This window comes from Brassica napus, chromosome C9 (assembly GCF_020379485.1).
Source record: "Brassica napus cultivar Da-Ae chromosome C9, Da-Ae, whole genome shotgun sequence".
Classification (NCBI taxonomy): domain Eukaryota; kingdom Viridiplantae; phylum Streptophyta; class Magnoliopsida; order Brassicales; family Brassicaceae; genus Brassica; species Brassica napus.
The window spans coordinates 61,362,282-61,382,263 of NC_063452.1; the positions used below are offsets into that span (position 1 = coordinate 61,362,282).

A 19,982-nucleotide genomic window follows, 5' to 3' on the forward strand; every position below is an offset into this window, starting at 1 on the left:
GGAGATCATTCATTACATCTAAGACCACTTGTAGAGTTGATACCATGCACTAAACCTCACTGGATCAGCCAGATTCTTCACCATTCCAACTTACCATTTTTGGAGCAGATTTGCAATAAAACCCAACGGCAAGTTTTCTCCATTCTTGGCTGTGAATTTGCGATTTATTTCATCAACCAGAAGCTCCCCAAGGCTCCTAGAATCTTCCAGAAGCTCCTTGTTCTGAGAAAGCTAAACAAAATGAAAACATGCTGAAATTAAGAAAACTAGCCGTTAGGCCTTAATGAGAGAATCTTAGCCAAAATGGGAAATGTGTTGAGCTGCTTGTATCTGGAAAACTTTGGGAAGACTAAATTCACCAACTAAATTCCAAAATTTTACGCGTTTTAGCCTTGCACACTGACTAACGACTTAATTCTCTGCCATTCCTTTGCTATCAAACAAATACTGAAGACACTTGGATTCCTTTTTCTAGTTATATGATACAGGGCTAACTGTTTCGAACACCACTAGTCAGTAGTGTTTCTACTTGACTGAGTCAAGCGTGTCTTGAGGAGTCACCCACAAGAGGACTGAGTGTTTTTTTATTCATATCTGTCTAGAACAAGAAAGAAACGGACTGAGTTGAAGAGACTTTGTTGTGAAGTCTTCTTTTTATAGGTGTAATTAATTGTACATTTTCTCTTCAAGAGAAGAAACTAGTAAACAATATTGACAGAAACATACAAAAAACAAAAGAGCCACACAATAAAGCAGGAGAATGAAGAAGAATGTTCAAGTGGAAGCGTGAGCGTGAGAACGTGATGCCCAGATGCCAAACACTAGAAACCAGAACACGAACAATATTGCCCAGTAACGTGCTGGTCCGTACCTGATCCTAGTCAGCACTACCTGTTTCGTATCAAAATCAGTTCCATTCTTCACTTATTCATCTTGATAGATTTCAAGAAGACAAGAACGTAGGATATCTTTATTTTTTACTTACAAATCTGAAGAAGATGACCACTGTTAGAGCACATAGTCCACCCAGGAGTATGTGCAGTCCACTCTTTGCAGTTCTCTGAGGTACAAAAAATATCATAAATCTCAGTCTTTTAACATTTTCAAAACATAAATAGGATTAGTGTGATCTAATTAACATGCTTACTTTTCCAACACGTGGAGCAATGAGCCAAGCCAAAGTAACAGTGAGTAATCCCGTAGCCAGCAGTATCCCAGTACCTTCCACAGCCCACTTAGTCGCTCTGCTCTCCATAGGCAATATATCAAAGCTAACTACACCCAAAGGCTGTTCAGATGTAACCTGAGAAGAAGCAGCTCCTCCCACAGCTGCAGAATTACTACTACTATTATTGTTGTTCGGACAATGCGGACCAAACCACAACGAAATCTCACTAAGCCGTTGCCTTCGAATGGCTGCAACCGCATCAGGATCTATCCCCGAAGAGCTCGTGTTGCTGTTGTTACAAACAGCTACAGGGTTCGGATCTCCACCAGCCGTTCTTTCTCTCAGCGCTGCGTAGTCTTTCAACGCTACAACCACTTTGTTGAGATCAACCGTTCTCACATTCACCGCGACGTTGCCGCATATCTCGCAGACGGTTGATCCGTGGTTCACGAACCATTTCAACGCGCAGGCGTAGTGCACCAGAGCGAGGTCGTTTTTGCAAGAGCATCCGAGCTCTAGCAAGGTGTCTCGGTGCTGCCAAGCTCCCATTTCTATGTCTTCGTTCGCGCAGACGAAGACTTCTCCGTCTGGACTTATCAGTTCGATGAAGCCGGTTTTATGATCGGCGGTTTCTTGGTTTGCGTTGCTGCTTCTACGAGGCTCTGAAACGGGAGGTGTGATGCCTAAAAAGCCTAGAGCGGCGTCTCCTCTCCTGTCGGATTCTGCGCATTGGCAGACGCGGCAAGTTGGTAAGCCGGTGTCTTTGTCTGAACTGTAACGTGGTGGTGGTGGTGCTTCATCGTTCTTGAGAGGTGGAGCGTCGTGATCACTGACTCCGCTATTGGTAATCTCCAACGGACTCTCTTTACCCATCAAATCCCCAGCTGAAACTCCTTCCACAACACAGCTTAAACCATTTCTCCAGATTTGATTCTACTCCATAGACACAGTAACCACCTTTTGAAAGCTCAAGAACAAGTTAGATAGGACCCTCTAATGTCTCTCTAGGACAAGGAGAAAGACGCAAAGCTCCTGCAGTTAAAACATACCATGTAAACGAAGGAGAGTCCAAAAAAGGAAGCAAAACACAAACAAAAGCTGAATAAACATCAGAGAAGCATCAAGGAGGTTTGTGTAGGAAGTGAGAAGAAGTTGGTAACAAGACGCGAAAGAGACGTAGCAGCTATATAATATATATCAATAAGATGCAACTAACCTATCAGAATATCAGCATCACGAGAAGAAGAACCACTAACAAGTTTTTTTTTTTTCAAAACAAATCACATGAAAAGAAGGTGGCTCTGCAGCAAATGAATAAGATTATTTATTTTGTTTGTAAGATTGTAACGGAAAGATATCATCAAATATAATGTAATAAGAAGTAGAAGAAGACGTCCTCCAATTACTCTATAATTGATTGTGTTTACTAAAGCTTGGAACAGCAAGGATTCCACCAAACAAAGTCGCACTCATGAATAAATTAAAAGATCTATTATGAAGTTATGACAAAAAAAATAGTAACTTTGTTAGTGTAACACAACGCATAAAACATTGATAAACCCAGAACACAGAACTAAGCAGATTGATCTATAGCGTTACAGAACAAAGCTAAAGATCCACACTTGCAATAGAAAGATCAAGACTTTGTGAGAAAAAGAAAAAGAGAAGAAACAAGCAAACCTCCGGAGAATCTGGGCAGAGATCGATTGTAAGCAGCGAAGATTCCAGAGAAAGCAATGCGTCTCTCTTTTAATCTTTCTCTCTGGCCGCCTAAAAATTAAGGGGGAAATTGGGTATTTAGGTATTGGGATTTATCAAGGAAGATAATAAAATTCTCATCCTTCTTCCTCTTTCTCTCTCTGAGCTTTGCTTTGCCTTCACAATTATTTATTTTGTTTATTATCTCATTTTTCTTTTTGGGGATTGAGTTTTTAAACTTCTGGTTTTTATTTTGTTGTTATCTTTACTTTTTTTGTAACAGCAAATGGAAGTGATTTAGCGACAGTTCTCATCGTTTGCCACTAACACACCAACCACTCCTATTCCGAAAAGTGTAGATTGTTCTTTTTCTTCTTGGGTTTTTTGCTTTGGGTTTTATAATAAAGAAAAGTTTTATCTTCCCCTAAGTTAAAAAATCTGCTCAGATTCCCACTAAAACAAACCAAAAGCAAAACGCAGAATCAAACATTATACAGCACGACACAACCTTCTTTTTTTTTTTTTTCTCATCTGTTAGATTAAAAGTAAAGTTGCAACTGTTCTTACACAAAGCCAGCAAAAGTATAAACCTTTTCTGGAGCCATAAGCCGGCGTGATACAAGTCACCATCCAGAACCAAACGAAAGGAACTAAAACCGATTCTACAAACTTATAAACCAAAAGAAGCTAATAGGCTAATAGCAAACCGGAGAGCAAACACAAAATTCAAAAAAGATGAAGCTGATCAAAAGCCGGAAGCATGATTGAGTGGAAAAGCGAAACCCGCCTGACTTATTATAGTTGAGCTAAAATTCTCACAACCGTTCCCAAAGGAACCACGAGGAACCAATGCACTTACCACTTCTTCAACAAACAAACAAAAACCCATCAGAGAACAAGCCTTCTAACTCGAACAGCCAACGATGAGACACATACACGTTTGGCGATCGACTACTCCAAGACCGACAGCACGACACAACTCTATATCAATAAATCTTGTGGTTGATATAAACCCTTTAGTGTTGGTAACGGAAACACCAAGGCAATAACCCTTTAACAGTGTAAACATCTCGTACTAAAAAAATAACTGACGTCAAAGTCATAGTACTAATTTAGAAATCGCGTTATGTGGCTTGCTGTTAACCGCTACTCTCAACCGCGTATTTTTATTATATTTGGCAGCTGGAGCGATTGATTCCCTTTTAATACAACAACACAAGTCCAAAACTAGGGAGCGTGGATCCATAAGAAAACTAGAATATTTTCCGGCAAAGACGATGGCCCTTCTCTCAGCCGTATCTTCTCTCTTACCTTTCTCTTGTAAGTTCTGTTTCTCCTCAATCCAATCTGTTTATACAATGACTACTTTTCCGATTTGGTTATCAAGACAATTAGATCAAAGTGTGAAACTTTCTGATTCGATTGATCTTTTCGAGGAGACTGAGAATCATTTTTGCTTACTTCACTTCCAAATTATACTCTTTTTGTTTTTGATTCGGAGTTTAGAATATAAAGGTTGAAACTTTTGGTGTTTATATTCTCAAAATGTGTGTTTCAGATGGGGCAACGAGACTAAGCAGTAAAGCCTCTTTAGCTTCTACAACATCTGGATTCAACCTCTCTTCTCTTAGGAACTCACCGAGAAACTCCCTTCGCTTGTATGTCTCGAGGGCCATCGCAAGCAATGGTGGATACGCAGAGGTTTCTGAGAATGAAACGCCTCCTCCAAGGACTTACACATGGCCTGATAACAAGGTTTGTTAAAGCTTTCTGTGTCTGAGATCTCTTTAAGCAAGACTCTGTAAATATAAGCTCTCTGTTTACAGAGGCCAAGAGTTTGCATTCTAGGCGGCGGGTTTGGAGGATTGTACACAGCTTTGAGACTTGAATCTCTTGTATGGCCCGACGACAAGAAACCTCAGGTGATGGTGATGGTGATGATGATGATGATTCGCTTTTAGTGTTGCAAAGACTTTAATTGTTAAATTCATTTTTGATCAGGTGGTTTTGGTTGACCAGTCTGAACGTTTTGTGTTCAAGCCAATGTTGTATGAGCTTCTCTCTGGAGGTTAGACTTAGTTGTGCTTCAATGCTCCTCGCTCAATCTTTGGACTTTCTGTGTGTGTTTGATTTAGTTTTATTGTGTGATATGCAGAAGTTGATGTGTGGGAGATTGCTCCTCGTTTCTCGGATTTGCTTACAAACACAGGAATCCAGTTTCTCCGTGATAGAGTCAAAACGCTGCTTCCTTGTGACGGTTTAGGAGTCAATGGCTCTCAAAGTTCCGTTACTGGTGGAACCGTCTTGCTCGAAAGCGGTTTCAACATTGAATACGATTGGTACCATGTTTTACACAACCCTGATTGTTGTTTATAGACTCTTAAACTGTGTGTGTGTGTGTATGGACTCATTATCTTCTCTTTCTACAGCCAGGCTCGTTCTTGCTCTTGGCGCTGAACCTAAGCTCGATCTTGTTCCCGGCGCAATGGAGTTTGCTTTACCGTTTTACACTCTTAACGATGCTATTGTAAGAGTTTTAGGTTTTTGGATTGTTTTATTTTTTGAATTATAGGACACTCTTCACTCTAAAGCATGGCTGCTACAATGTCATTGGCAGAGGGTGAACGAGAAGCTGAGCAAATTGGAGAGGAGGAACTTCAAAAACGGCTCTGCCATTAAAGTAGCTGTCGTTGGGTGCGGTTACGGAGGAGTTGAGTTAGCTGCAACCATCTCAGAGAGACTGCAAGACCGCGGAACAGTGCAAGCCATCAACGTGTCCAAGAGTATATTAACATCAGCCCCTGATGGGAACAGAGAGGCAGCTATGAAGGTTCTTACGTCGAGAAAAGTTCAGTTACTCTTGGGTTATCTTGTTCGTTGCATAAAGAGAGCAAGCGGTTCAGAAGAAGAAGATGGAGGAGGAGGGTATGTGTTAGAGCTTGAGCCTACAGAGAAAGGAGTAGAGAGTCAAGTTATAGAAGCGGATATGGTGTTATGGACGGTAGGGACTAAGCCTTTGCTTACAGAACTAGAACAACCTTCAGGAGGTCCCAGTGTCCTTCCTTTGAACGTTAGAGGACAAGCGGAAACAGACGAGACGCTCCGTGTCAAGGGACATCCTCGGATATTCGCGTTAGGGGACTCTTCTTCCTTGAGAGACTCAAACGGAAAGCTTCTTCCTACAACAGCTCAGGTTGCTTTTCAAGAAGCAGACTTCACTGGTTGGAATATTTGGGCTGCCATTAACAACCGCCCTTTGTTACCATTCAGGTAAAAGTGAAAAAAAAAAACTTTTTAACTGTTGTCTGTGTGATAAAACTCTTTTCTTGTTGCAGGTTTCAGAACTTAGGTGAGATGATGACTCTGGGAAGATATGATGCTGCTATTTCGCCGAGTTTCATTGAAGGGCTTACACTTGACGGTCCGGTTGGTCACGCGGCTAGAAAGCTGGCGTATTTGATCAGACTACCAACTGATGAACACCGGTTTAAAGTAGGAGTCAGCTGGTTTGCTAAATCTGCTGTTGAGTCGGTTGCTTTGCTTCAGAGCAATCTTGCCAAGGTCTTTTCTAGTTCTTGATTTCAAAAACGTTTCGTATGGTTAGACAAATGTATCTGTTTGAATACTTGATGGAATATAGACTCTCTGAGAATTGAGGTCGAAAAGAATAATAAAATTTGATGAATGCATTTTTAATTCATGAGAAGCAATCTCACATAGTAAAGTTTTCATACACATTCTCATGAAATTATAATAGTGTTCGAAACACAGATTTTTGATATTATTTTCGGCATTTTTATTGTGTTTTCATGCGTTTCTGTTAGGCTCGTGTGTTCGGGTACTGTGTTTTGGGTATGGATACGATCCATTCGAGTATCGTTTTTTGGATTTTAAAAATAGTTTCATTCGAGTATTACAAAAAATGGATCGGGTTCGAGTTTGGTCCTCCCAGATCCGGATAGATTCGGATTTTAATCGAAATAACCAAACTACTCGATTTGACTCGGGTTATTATATCTAAAATATTCAAACTTATCAAAAAATAACTAAAAAAACAAAAATACTCAATATATATTTCGAACTGGTTATTTTTTTGCCTAAAAGTAATTATGGATGCACTGTAATTTGGATATCTCGTATCAAAAACATCAATTTCTATCTATATACACCCAAAATATCTAATATATTTGATTTATAAGTTTAATTTCAAGTATTAATATTAGTAAGTATAATTATAAATAATATTATAGATATATGTTCGGTTCTCGATGCGGATCAGTTTCGGTTTTGGTTTTTCAGGTTTTGAAAAAAAGATTCTTTCGTATATGTAGGCAAAATCCGATTGGATTCGGTATCATGATTTTCGGGTAGGTTCCGGGTGAGTACTTCGGGTACGGATATTATGCCCAACATTAATTTCTGTAACTGTTAATTAAATTTCGAATTGATAATGTATATAATTCCAAATTTTGCACGGAAATTCATTCGTAACTGATGAGAAAGTCTATGAAAAGTTCTCTCTACATATTCCCACACGCGCCGAAAATAATAATGAGACAATGAGCTTACATTAATATACATTTAAAAATAATTAATGAGATGACGTCAAACAATAATTAGTCAAACGTTAAAAGCTATCTTTCTAAATAATTTACAGATAATCTCAAACCTCATTTGTTCTCTAAAGTTTTAAAGATAAAATCCTAGATTATTAGCAAATATGAAAATCTAAAAAATATCTTTCATTTCTTAGTAAGTAATTTTACATTCTTTTTCCTATTTAACTATATAATGCTAGCTAAGAGAAACTCAGGAATCATTAGAAAATCTAAAATAAATCACAGTAAAATCTCCAGCCACAGGTTTCTCTGAAATTCTCTCTATAGCGTGATCTCCACGCTACCTAAACCATTTCCTTTCACCATCGATCCTACGCCAAGGTAACTCATTATAAAATCTAAACTCTCCTGCCATCGATTGTATCTTCAAAACCGTGTTTCTTTTAATTTTCAATTTTTTTCACAGCGATGGAATCATCAGCAGCGCAGAGACTCTACTCTGTTCTTACGAGAACAGAAGTTCGCGACAAGATGATGAAAGAGATCGTCCAGATCTCGGAAGTCTTCTCTCTGTCTCAATCCGATGCAACCGTAGCCCTAATCCGTCTAGGTTGGGACTCGTTCAAGGCTTCGGATCTTTTGGGAGACAACAAGGAGAAGTTTCTTTCGAAGCTAGGGTTGGTTCAGGTCTCCGGTTCGAAGCGTGGCGACGGAGATAATAATAATCTTGTCTCCACTCCCTTGTGCTCACACAAGTTTTGCTCTGATTGCTGGAGAGATCATCTCACCCAATCTCTCAAGAAGGAGGAGATGGTGATGTCTTGTCTTAGCCAAGACTGTGTTGCTTCGGTTGGACCGGATACGATCGAGAAGCTCGAGGAGCCGGTTAAGGAGATGTACGAGAGGTACGTTCTTGGATCTTTCATGGACAGCAACGGGATCAAGTGGTGTCCCTCAAAGGGATGCGAGTACGCCATCGAGCGTCATGAGGATGGTGATGATGACGACGAGGAGGCAAGTGATTTCGGCGTGGTGTGTTTGTGCGGTCACACGTTCTGTTGGAGGTGCAAGCTCGAGTCGCACCGGCCGGTGACGTGCAACAACGCTTCCCTTTGGTTGAATGAGCTCTTGGATGAAGCGAGAACGTTTGGATTGATCGCTACGAAGACCAAACCTTGCCCTCATTGCCAGAGCCGTGTGGAGAAGGATAGTGATAATAATAATCTGAGGATCGTTACTTGCGTCTGCAGGTTTGTTTTGTTGTTTTTTTTTTTACTTTTTACTCTTTTACTTTTTATCAGAAGAATTAAATCTTTATAATGTGTGTTGCTTTTTTTTTTACCAGTTACGCCTTCTGTTGGCGGTGCTTGCGACCAGAGGAAGATCACAGAGGAGGACTAGACCATTGTTCTGAAGTCTTTGTTCCTCCACCACGCGAGGAAACGGATCTGGTTCATCACCTGACGCTCTGGGAGGAGAGTCATAAGGCCATGGAGGCATCTAAAACCAATCTCAAAGCCATTGAGAGAAAGAGCGTTCCGTTACTTACCGAGGGATGCGGTCTGGGGGGGTTAGACATGGGGGCTGTGAGAGAAGCGTGTATGCTTATCGTTCAGTGCAGACTCGTGTTGAAGTGGAGCGGTGTGTTTGGTTACTTCATAACCGATTACCATAGCGGGAAGAAGCAGTACCTGGACCACCTTGTGGAGAAAGCTACCGCGAATCTTCTGAAGCATGTAAAGAGTGTGGATGAGTTGGTGGAGGGAGCCGTCTCGGGTGGAGTTGTAGCTGGCTTCAGGCATAAGATGGAGACCTCGACGAAAGCGACTGGTAACTACTTTCACGTCTTTGTCAAGACCGTTGAAGATGGTCTGTGCGATGTGAAGGCTGGCGTTTTTGAGAATGTGCCTACCGATTATTGGTTCTGCGACCGTTGTACGTTTCAGAACGACAGCTTTGAGCAGAAGTGCAGGGTTTGCGTTTTCCCTTTCGAGGGTCCTTCTCCTCTTGTGGCTCTTGGCAACAACGGTACTGCGATTGCTCATCAGCAACAAGAGCTCCCAAACGTGTCCAGCAATCCATTTGCATCTCCTCAGCAAGAAGCACCAAACACTGTGGCGTTTGGTAACACCAACAACACTGCAAGTGCTAATATGTTCAATAACCCCTTTGCTAGTGTAGGAGGAACAAACCTTTTTGGTTCTGCTCCACTTGTGGCTTTTGGTAACAGTAACAGCGGTGCTCATCAACTTCCAGCCATGTCCAACAATCCATTTGCTCTCCCTGCGGCTTTTGGTAACAACAGCAGCATTGGTGCAAGTGTTCATCAACAGCAAATCCCAAACTTGGCTAATAATCCATTTGCTAGTAGTCCAGGAGGAACATTTTATAATCCAATGTCTCCTTTTGGTAGCAACAGCATTGGTGCAAGCGCTTATCAACCAAACATGGCGAACAATCCATTTGCTGCTTATGGTAACAACAGTGCTCATCAGCAACAAGTCCCAACCATGGCGAACAATCCATTTGCTCGTCCAGGAGGAGCAAATCCGTTTCAGTCTCCTCCATTTGTGGGTTTCGGTAACAGCAACGGTGCTCATAAGCAAGAAGCCCTCGTCAAGGAGGAACCAAACCTCGAAAATTCGATGGAGAGCGAGTGATTGATGACTGCTGCGCTTTCTGGTTTTCTTTTGGATTCTATTTTCTTTGTCTTTTATTAGTGTTTTATAATAAGTCTTTTGCTTTGTTTCCTTGTTGAAAACGCAAACAATATGGTTCAGTTTATTTTTTCGGATAAAACTTTTGTTGATATTTGGATTATTCACTGCGTCTTTGCTTTTATCAGTTAACCGGAACATAAACCTTGCGTGATTAGTAGAATTAGTGTATATAATACTATTCATTTTCTTGAAATAATATTGAAGAAGACAAGTGATTTTTCAACCATACATCTGTAACAAATTTAAAATAATATAATATTTACGAGTACAGGATAAAAACAAAATAAAAATCTGGTGGATGAGAGAACATTTAACGGTCACACATACACTCTGCAACTTCTCATTTGGTCACTGGCACATTTCGTCGAACACCTTTGCTCTCCAGCGAATCCATGTCCGTGAGCAAGCTTCCACTTCTCTCCCATGGCGTTCAATCCATCAATTTCGCGAAGGAACCAGCGGCTCTGAGTGTGTTGCTCCCATGTCCCTCGCGGATTCGACTATTCTCGCCGTTTTTCACCACCGCGATCGGAGGCTCTGGGGTCGTCAAGTGCCGCGGAACGAGGCATAGTAGAGGAGGTGAGGAGGGTTTGAGGAAAGAGAGTTTCGTGGAGGAAGACGATGACGACGAGAGAGGAGAGAGGAAAGTGAGGTGTGAGGTGGATGTGATCTCGTGGAGGGAGCGGAGGATAAGGGGAGAGATCTGGGTGGATTCTGATTCTCAATCCGTTTGGGATGTTCTCACCGATTACGAGCGCCTTGCTGATTTCATCCCTAATCTCGTTTCTAGGTAAAAGATTCCCACTTTCTTATCGTTTCTACAACTGTTTAGTGAATACAGTGACACTAGCATAATCTCTATGCTCTGAAGAATCTCCGCTTCAAAAGATTCAATTTTGTAGTCTGGAGTTGATATATAAATGGTTTAGTGACACTATTGTTCTCCAGGAGTCTGCTTAGTTACCTCTCTTTGTTGACTAGTGTAGATGCTCTTCTCTGTTCTATTAGTTCAAGCTATTCGCTAGTGGTAGGGATTATCCGGTGCTCCTCCTCTACTACTGTTGAGAAATGTTTTATCAGATGTATGTATATGTGTAGCAGTCTTGAACTGGTGATGCTAACATGAATTTGATCTTGTTTGTTTCTTAACTTGTAGCGGAAGGATTCCTTGTCCGCATCCAGGACGTATATGGCTGGAGCAACGAGGCCTTCAAAGAGCGTTATATTGGCATATTGAGGCTCGTGTTGTCCTCGATCTCCATGAGTGTCCAGATTCTGTGAGCACTCTTACTTTTCTCCTGACAAATGATTACGGCTGGTTCTATAAAACATGAAACTCTCTGCCACATTATGTGGTCTTGTTTTAAATCATAGATTAGCCTTTGACAGATTGCCTTTATACTGCGTGATATGTATTTTTGATTAAATTGGAATTGCCTGCTTCTTACTTTCTCTACATCCTTATTCTTAAAAACTCTTATGAATTCAAGGGGGAAAAAAAGAATCATAGTCATGTTTACTTCCTATATACTCAAAAGTCTGTGGTTCTATCGTTCTTTTGATCTTCATTTAGCCTTATTTGCACTTCTTGCGTTGGGTATAACGTTTCTCATTCAACACATGTTTATAAGTGTAGTCTTATGCTATTTCTCTGTTTACTATCGTTTTAGCCAAATGGTCGTGAGCTTCACTTCTCTATGGTAGATGGTGATTTCAAAAAGTTCGAGGGAAAGTGGTCTGTGAAATCTGGTATCAGGTACATCCATCAACCCCCGAAAGAAGTTTGTTTGCATATATTTATGATCCTAACATCAGCTATTCTCTTTAGACAGACTGTTAATATGTTATGCATTTCTAACCATGTATAAACGTCTAAACATTTTAGTTTTCTCTCTTTCTCCAGGTCCGTAGGAGCTGTTTTGTCATACGAAGTAAACGTAATCCCAAGATTTAACTTCCCTGCCATCTTCTTAGAGAGGATAATTAGATCCGATCTTCCTGTAAATCTCCGAGCAGTAGCTCGACAGGCTGAGATAAATTATAAAGCTCGCGAAAAGCCGTCGATAATAGATGCTCTGTTGGGTAGAGCTTCTGTACCGTCAACACCTTCTCATGGTGTGGAGTCTGAAAGTCCGGTTACTGAGAGATATGCTGCCACTTCCAGTGTTGGATCACTATCTCATTCAAATGAATTGAACAATAATTGGGGAGTGTATGGAAAAGTCTGCAAGCTTGATAAACCTTGCACCGTTGACGAAGTTCATCTTCGTAGATTTGATGGACTATTGGTAAGTAGCTTGTTCTAAGAAACAGTCTAAGCAGTTTTCTATCTTTTGTGGTTATTGATGAGTGGTTTTATTTGGATGTAGGAAAATGGAGGTGTCCACCGTTGCGCCGTTGCTAGTATAACAGTTAAAGCTCCGGTTTGTGAAGTGTGGAAAGTCTTAACTGCTTATGAGAGCCTCCCAGAGTAAGAACTGAATGCTTTTTATAGGCATCACTTTTTTGTTTCGTCAACTTTGCTTTTGTGTTAGTCTTAAGCAAATACTGGTTGGTGTGGCTTATATATCTCTTGTTCATGTGAATTTGTCATTTATGGATCTATCAGGATAGTTCCAAATTTGGCAATCAGCAAGATCTTGTCACGCGAAAACAATAAACTCCGAATACTCCAGGTATATGCACTCTCATGCTCAATAACCTTGTAACCGAATCTGGCAAGAAATAGTTCTGACACTGGCCAAGCCAATGTTTCTATAAATGGTTTCAAGTATTTTACAATTACACCGAATCCTGTTTGCAGGAAGGTTGCAAGGGCCTGCTTTACATGGTGCTTCATGCGAGAGCTGTTCTCGATTTGCATGAGACTCGTGAGCAGGAAATCAGATTCGAGCAGGTTGAAGGAGACTTTGACTCGCTGGAAGGGAAATGGATTTTTGAACAATTAGGAAACCATCACACCCTTCTCAAGTACACCGTGGAGTCCAAAATGCGAAGAGATACATTTCTCTCCGAAGCAATTATGGAAGAGGTTTGGTTAACAATTGCATTTATTCACTCTCATTCTTTTTAATCACATTGTAACTGCAATGTTTCTCTTTGAATCTTTTCAGGTTATTTATGAAGATCTTCCGTCAAATCTATGCGCAATCAGAGACTACATCGAGAAAAGAGGAGAGAAATCTTCAGAGACCTGTAAAGTGGAGACATGTCATGTTTCGGAGGAAACATGTTATTCATCTCGTGACACATCAACGGAGACCGTTAAGGACAGTAATGACTGTGCGGACCAAACTAAGCAGAGAGCGAGGATTCCCGGTCTGCAAAGAGACATAGAAGTGTTGAAGTCAGAGATTCTCAAGTTCATATCAGAACATGGGCAAGAAGGATTCATGCCCATGAGAAAGCAGCTCAGGTCACACGGAAGAGTTGACATCGAGAAAGCTATTACAAGAATGGGTGGGTTCAGGAGAATAGCTGTGATGATGAATCTTTCGCTTGCTTACAAATACCGAAAACCAAAAGGGTATTGGGACAATCTCGAGAACTTGCAAGAAGAGGTAAATGTTTCTCCACATGTTCAGAATCATAGTGTTGCAATGGTGTGTTTACAAGAGCTAGTTCTTCCTCTGCTCCTGTGTTTGTTGTAGATAGGAAAATTTCAGCAGAGTTGGGGAATGGATCCGTCGTTTATGCCGAGCAGGAAAACGTTCGAACGTGCAGGTACTATAAACAGTAAACTCTCTCAGTTTAAGCTTTGCATGTTCCTTAGAAAACCAAAGTGGTATGTGTTGTTGTTTCAGGTCGTTATGACATAGCGCGTGCGCTTGAGAAATGGGGAGGATTGCACGAAGTGTCTCGTCTTTTAGCGTTGAACGTGAGACATCCGAGCAGACAGCTGAATTCTCGTAAAGACAATGGTGGCACGACACAGAGAGGTGAATCTATTGATGGCGATTTAAACTCAACGCTTAGTAGTAAGAAAAACAAACCGTATGTCTCTCAAGATACAGAGAAATGGTTGTACAAACTTAAAGATCTTGATATCAATTGGGTTCAATAAACATTTTATATAAACTATTTTATTATTAATTATCCTTGAATAATTTTTTACTCAAATTTATAATTACTAAGGTATATGAAAAGTGAGAGAGCACAGAATTATAAAGAGGACAATAGCAAAGAACTATAGAGAACTAAAAAGGCTTGTGACTGAAGTTTGATGGTGATGGTTTTAAGAAATATAAAAGTCTCGTCATTGTCTTCAATATGACATGAACTTACACGTAATTAGAAGCAAACCTCTTTCTGTGATTTTAGATTATTGCAGAAACAGAGTTTCAGAGATCGTGACCCGTGACTAAAGACTAAGGAGAGAGAGATAAGCGTTTAGCTGTGAAAAGGGAAGAAGCTTTTATGAACCAATAAGGGGAAAGTGTATATAATCAACATTTTTTTTATATTTAGATAGATTAAAGTAAATAGTAGCACTTTTGACTTTGAATCTACAAACAAAAGGGTGTTACAAAAAAAAAAAAAAAAAATCTACAAACAAAGGGGAATAGAGCTCGGGTGCTTTTGCTTCAAATGACGCTGAGATCATTCTAAACATGAAGCCGAATTTGAATCGTTCAGATGAAGTTGTTTGGGGTTTAACAAAAAATGGTATCTATTCCTCTAAGAGTGGATATCAGCTGCTCGATACCTTGGAAGTGCTCTCATCTCCGACTACTTTGGTTACTCCCCCAGTTGAAAAGCAGTTGTGGACGGCTATATGGAAGACCAAGACGACTCCAAAGCTGCGTCATTTTCTCTGGCGTACTCTCTCAGGTGCTCTGGCAGTTAAGGAGAGATTGAGGTCCAGGGGCATTCTTCTCGATACAACATGCTCCTCATGTAACGAGGCCCCCGAAGACATTGGTCATGTTCTTTTTCACTGCAGATTTGCTCAGGAGGTGTGGGCATTGTCCTCGGTTCCTATGCCTCCGTCAGGGTCCTGGTCTCGCTCTATTTTCCTGAACCTGCATCATTTGATCTCGTGTAGTAGGAAGAGAAACTTGTCGCCTGAGAGAGGTCTCATATTTCCCTGGATTTTATGGCATATATGGAAGGCTATAAATAGCTTATGTTTTGATCATATCAGATTGGATCCAGCGGTGGTTATGGATAAATCCAAGATGGATGCTGAAATATGGAGGAACTTACAGACAGGTGTGAAAGGTCTGGCTAACCCGCCTGTTAGTCTGAATCATCGGGCTCATGTTTGGTCTAAGCCGCCTGATAGTTGGGTTAAATGTAATGTTGCTTCTTCTTTGGTCGTTTGTGAGAGTCATAGTGGTGGTGCCCGGATAGTCAGAGATGCTACCGGCTCCGCGATGTATCATAGCAGGAGAGCTTTCAGCAGACCAGAAACGATTTTGGTAGTGGATCTCATTGCTTTAAAGTGGTCTGTGAAAGCTATGGTTAGCTTAAAAGTGGATAAAGTGATGTTCGAAATCTCATCTGGTGTCTTGAGAGATGCATTTCACGGGAGAACATTACTACCTCATGTCTCTTGCTTGGTCTCAGAAATCCTTCAATGTCTCAATCGTTTGTGAGCGTGGAGGCTACATCATGTGAAAGATGCGAGCAACAAAGTGGCCTCGCGGATTGCTCAGAGTGTTACCTCAAATAGAAGATTTCAATCCTATGTAGCGACAGGAGGACCTGTGTGGCTTCATCACTTGCTAGCCCAGGAAGCGGCTGTTACCCCAGCATAACGCTTCTCCTTTGCTCTACCTCCTGACACTACAAGAAAACAGGGAGATTCTGATGGCCGAAATCGTCGGAAATTCGTCGGAATAGCCAATTCCGACGAATTTCCGACGAACCTGTCCGCCGGTATCGTTTTGTCGGAAAAAAAAAATTCGTCGGAATTTCGTCAGAACTTCCGACGACTTTCTGACGAATACTGAGAAACGTCATTCTGACGAACTTCCGACGATATTACGATGCGGACACACGAGACCAGAGTTCATCGGAAAAACTATGTACCGACGGAGAACGTTCCTCGGACAATTCCGACGTAGTGGATTCCTCGGTGTATTCCGACGGACAATGGTCGTTGGAATATTCCGACGAATATTGGTTCGTCGGTAAATTCCGACGGATATTTGTCCGTCGGTATATTCCGACGACCATTGTCCGTCGGAATATACCGAATTATATAAATTTTAAAAACGAATTGATTTTGCAATTTTATATATTTTTATATTAATAAATTAAAAAATCAGAAATTTAAAACTAATAATATTATATAATTTAAATTCATACAAACCGAAAAAAGAAAAAAACATTCAGAAAGTTTAAAATTCATACAAACCGAAATAGAAAAAAAACATTCCGAAAGTTTTAAAAAGCCGAAAAAACTAAGATGAACTCGAAGACATCAAGCGATCTATGTTCTGCATTATCTCGGTGTTGAACTTCTTCTGGGATGCCAACTCAGCAAGGATAGTGGCATTCTCCGAACGGATAGTGGCATTCTCCGAAAGGATAGTGGTGTTCTGCTCCTCCAATGCCCCAATCCGTTCATCTTTGTCATGTAGCTCCTCGAGAATCATGGGATCGGCATACGGAGCTTGCGAAGAAGATGCCGGATACGAAGAAGCACGGCGGGCCAACCCAACTAAACGGCCTCCTTTCCTTTTAGGAACCGCCTACAAAAATATTTAAAGTAAGTAAATAGGGACAAGTTAGTAATCGACATTATAAATAAAATATACTAATAAAAAAAATTACCTTTTCAACCATCTCATTTATTTGCAATAGAGACAAGTTGGTTGAAGCTCCCGTAGAGTCGCCGTCATCAGAGAGAGGCTGAGATTGAGAAACTATTTCAGCTTCCACCAAATCAACGACACCTTTGATCACAGGGTCCTGAATTTGACTCGTCCTCTTGTTAGTGTGAGCCACCTTAATGAGTTGGAGACGATCAACGGGATTACCGTCATTTGCTTCGATCTAAAAAAACCGCCATTATTAGCCAAGGAATATATAAAATATTTATTTAAAAAATATAAAGATAAATAATAATAAAAAAACTTACAAGTTCATCCTCCTTAATAGACATAGAGCAAGCGCCGAGGTTGTGCACATAGATACCTTTCCCGCCACGATCGCTCTTCCAGTTCTTGGAGTTCCTAGAAGACGTCTCTGCAGTTTCTTCCTTCTCCCAATGAGCTATCAACTGCTCCCACACCGTCCCGTTGATGAACCGTGGCTTCTTGTTCTTCTGCCAAACTGTCTTCCACGCGTTTATCTGCTTTGTATAAGAGTCCATGGCCTTTTCGTTGAATTTCTTACGGACTGTTTCCGTAAGATCGGAGTGCCAGTTGAACTCTTGCTACAAAACAAACACAATTTAATAAGTAAATATATTAAAAAAATGTAAAAACTTTAAAAAAATAAAGAGTTACTATACCGCAAACTGACGAAACCACAACTCTCGTTCGTCGGAAGGGATCACACTCCACTTTGGATATCCAAAACGGAGCATGGAGTACATCATCTGGTTGATGCTCCGGCTAATGCCATTTTTCGACTTGGTGAACCTTTAAAAAAAATACAAGTTAGCAAGTTAATTAAAGGAAAAAAACATAACGGTACAAATAAAAAAAAATACTAACCAAGTGCTATAGCCTCGTCGTGGGTTGGGTTGGAGAACCGGGAGATGCTCTCGACCTGGTTGTTGAACCAATAGATGAACCGGCATGACCCCCGGATCCTGTTGAGCAGCAGCGTGAGGGGCAGCGGGAGCTGGAGCTGGAATATATGCGGGAACCGAGTCATGAGACGATCCCGATGCACGGGAACTGCTCACCGAACTACGTCGAAGACGGGCTGCGGGGCGGAGTTCATCCTCGGCCCTAAAAAAAAAATTAATACATCAAACATATTTTCAAATCATTTCTATTTTTAATATTTTTATTTATATATTTACAAAAGGTTTTATAAACGTTTTAAAAAAAACTATTAAACCTTTTATTATACATAGTTTATTACTAGAAACTTATAAAAAATAATAAAAAAAAATTAATTTTTTTTATTATACATGATTTATATATATATATATATATATATATATATATATATGTATACACAATTATAAAAAATTTATAAATGAAGAAAAATGTTGTTAAATATTTATAAATTTTTTTAAAAAACGTTTTATTATACATACTTTATTAGTGGAAACTTATAAAAAATTATAAAAAATTTTAAAATTTTTATTAAACATGATTTATATATATATATATGTATACAAAATTATAAAAAAATTATAAATATAGAAAAATGTTGTTAAATATTTTTTATAAAAAATTTTCAAAAATTTTATTATATATATTTCATTACTGGAAACTTGAAAAACGTTTTTAAAAATAAAAAAAAACGTTTTAAAAAATCAAAAAACGTTTTTAAAAATCAAAAAACGTTTTTAAAAATCAAAAAATGTTCCAAGAAAAACTAAAACAACAATCCAAACAACAATCATAACTTATATATCCTAAACTATCCATTCAATCCTAAAATTTTCAATCAAACAACCTAAAATCCGAGATCTAACTTCCAAAACCCTAAACAATTGATATAAAAGAAGGTTTGGGATGATTCTTACATGATTTGGGGCTTGGGAAAGAGATATGAGGGTGAGAAGAGGATTCGCCGGTGAAGAGAGGTGGAGAAGGGCCGGAGTCGCCGGAGAGATGGAGAAATCGCCGGAGAGTGTTTGTTTTGAGAGAGAGAGGCCGCGGAGATAACGAAGAAGGAAGAATGAGGGTTATTATATCCGAGGATTCCGACGGACACGGGTTCGTCGGTATTCCGTCGGTATTCCGTCGGTATAATTAAAATATACCAAATGTCGATTCGCGAAAAATTTTCAAGCGGTTTGGTTCTCCCGGGCAAATTGAATTTCCGACGGAATGTGTCCGTCAGTATATTCCGACGGAATGTGTCCGTCAGTATATTCCGACGAAATTCCGACGACTTAGTGTTTAGGGTGTTGATTTCAAGTTTCTAAATGTAAAATCCAAATCTTTGATAATATATATAGTATTTGCATAAAGATTTAACAATAAAAATGTTTTATAACACGATTTTACACAACAACATTTTTTGTAGTGTAAGCTTATATGAATATGATTGTATAAGTATATAATGTTAAGATGAGATGTTATGAAAACAATGATATGCATACATAAATATTTTAATGAGTTGTTATATTTGAACGGTTGCGATCTAATACTATACTAAACACTTATTATGTGTTATTTTCATAGTTTTGGCATCTAAATTTATAGATTTTTATGATTGAAATTTAATAGAAACACATGTCGTCGGTAATTCGTCGGAATATACCGACGACATTCCGACGAACTTGTCCAGTTCGTCGGAATGTCGTCGGTATATTCCGACGAATTACCGACGACCTTTCCAAATTTCAATGAAACCCAATGTCGTCGCTATGTCGTCGGTATATTGCGAGGAATTTCCGACGGAGCAATACAAAAAAAAACAAAACTAATCAGAATCTTCTGAATCTTCATCAAACTCCCCAACCTCGGCTTCTGGCTCTGAATGTACAACAGCATCATGTCCAAACACAGTCAAATTCTCAACGAGTTGAACATTTTCCAAATCTTCAACTGCCTGGTCGTTGCTGGTAGACTCTGGTTGCAATGGTTCATCATCATCAGAAGTTCCATCCACTCGTCCTATTGGGTTGATTTGCGTTACAGTAACCCATGGATCGCCTCTGTACGTCACCCGAGGGTAACTGATGTAGCACACCTATAC

General features: G+C 39.9%; 5 protein-coding genes across 6 annotated transcripts; 4 read left to right on the forward strand and 1 right to left on the reverse strand.

Moving 5' to 3' along the window:
- Positions 1-620: 620 nt before the first annotated feature.
- On the reverse strand, positions 621-3,105 carry LOC111198513. Its single transcript, XM_048769418.1, has 4 exons — positions 2,849-3,105; positions 1,148-2,200; positions 986-1,060; positions 621-891 (listed from the first exon to the last, which is right to left on the reverse strand). Exons 2-4 carry the CDS (start codon positions 2,039-2,041, stop codon positions 775-777), a joined length of 1,086 nt encoding a protein of 361 aa, XP_048625375.1. The 5' UTR covers positions 2,042-2,200; positions 2,849-3,105; the 3' UTR covers positions 621-774.
- An 887-nt stretch (positions 3,106-3,992) lies between these two features.
- LOC111212609 (alternative NAD(P)H-ubiquinone oxidoreductase C1, chloroplastic/mitochondrial) lies at positions 3,993-6,566 on the forward strand. The gene is made up of 8 exons (XM_022714169.2): positions 3,993-4,186; positions 4,425-4,621; positions 4,693-4,788; positions 4,868-4,934; positions 5,022-5,205; positions 5,300-5,393; positions 5,484-6,136; positions 6,202-6,566. Exons 1-8 carry the CDS (start codon positions 4,144-4,146, stop codon positions 6,443-6,445), a joined length of 1,578 nt encoding a protein of 525 aa, XP_022569890.1. The 5' UTR covers positions 3,993-4,143; the 3' UTR covers positions 6,446-6,566.
- A 1,043-nt stretch (positions 6,567-7,609) lies between these two features.
- On the forward strand, positions 7,610-10,245 carry LOC111212610 (probable E3 ubiquitin-protein ligase ARI16). Of its 2 annotated transcripts, XM_022714171.2 has the most exons (3): positions 7,610-7,806; positions 7,892-8,675; positions 8,771-10,245. In XM_022714171.2, exons 2-3 carry the CDS (start codon positions 7,894-7,896, stop codon positions 10,083-10,085), a joined length of 2,097 nt encoding a protein of 698 aa, XP_022569892.1. In that variant the 5' UTR covers positions 7,610-7,806; positions 7,892-7,893; the 3' UTR covers positions 10,086-10,245. The 2 variants fall into 2 exon arrangements, with proteins under 2 accessions (XP_022569892.1, XP_022569893.1); XM_022714172.2 differs by lacking the exon at positions 7,610-7,806 and having other exon boundaries at positions 7,824-8,675.
- A 211-nt stretch (positions 10,246-10,456) lies between these two features.
- Positions 10,457-14,237, forward strand: LOC111212611. Its single transcript, XM_022714173.2, has 10 exons — positions 10,457-10,935; positions 11,302-11,422; positions 11,816-11,901; positions 12,049-12,433; positions 12,515-12,615; positions 12,754-12,820; positions 12,949-13,176; positions 13,259-13,705; positions 13,796-13,868; positions 13,949-14,237. Exons 1-10 carry the CDS (start codon positions 10,538-10,540, stop codon positions 14,206-14,208), a joined length of 2,166 nt encoding a protein of 721 aa, XP_022569894.1. The 5' UTR covers positions 10,457-10,537; the 3' UTR covers positions 14,209-14,237.
- Positions 14,238-14,755: 518 nt separating this feature from the next.
- LOC111212608 lies at positions 14,756-15,742 on the forward strand. The gene has a single exon (XM_022714168.1). The coding sequence runs from the start codon at positions 14,756-14,758 to the stop codon at positions 15,740-15,742; it is 987 nt and encodes a 328-aa protein (XP_022569889.1).
- The last annotated feature ends 4,240 nt before the right edge of the window (positions 15,743-19,982 follow it).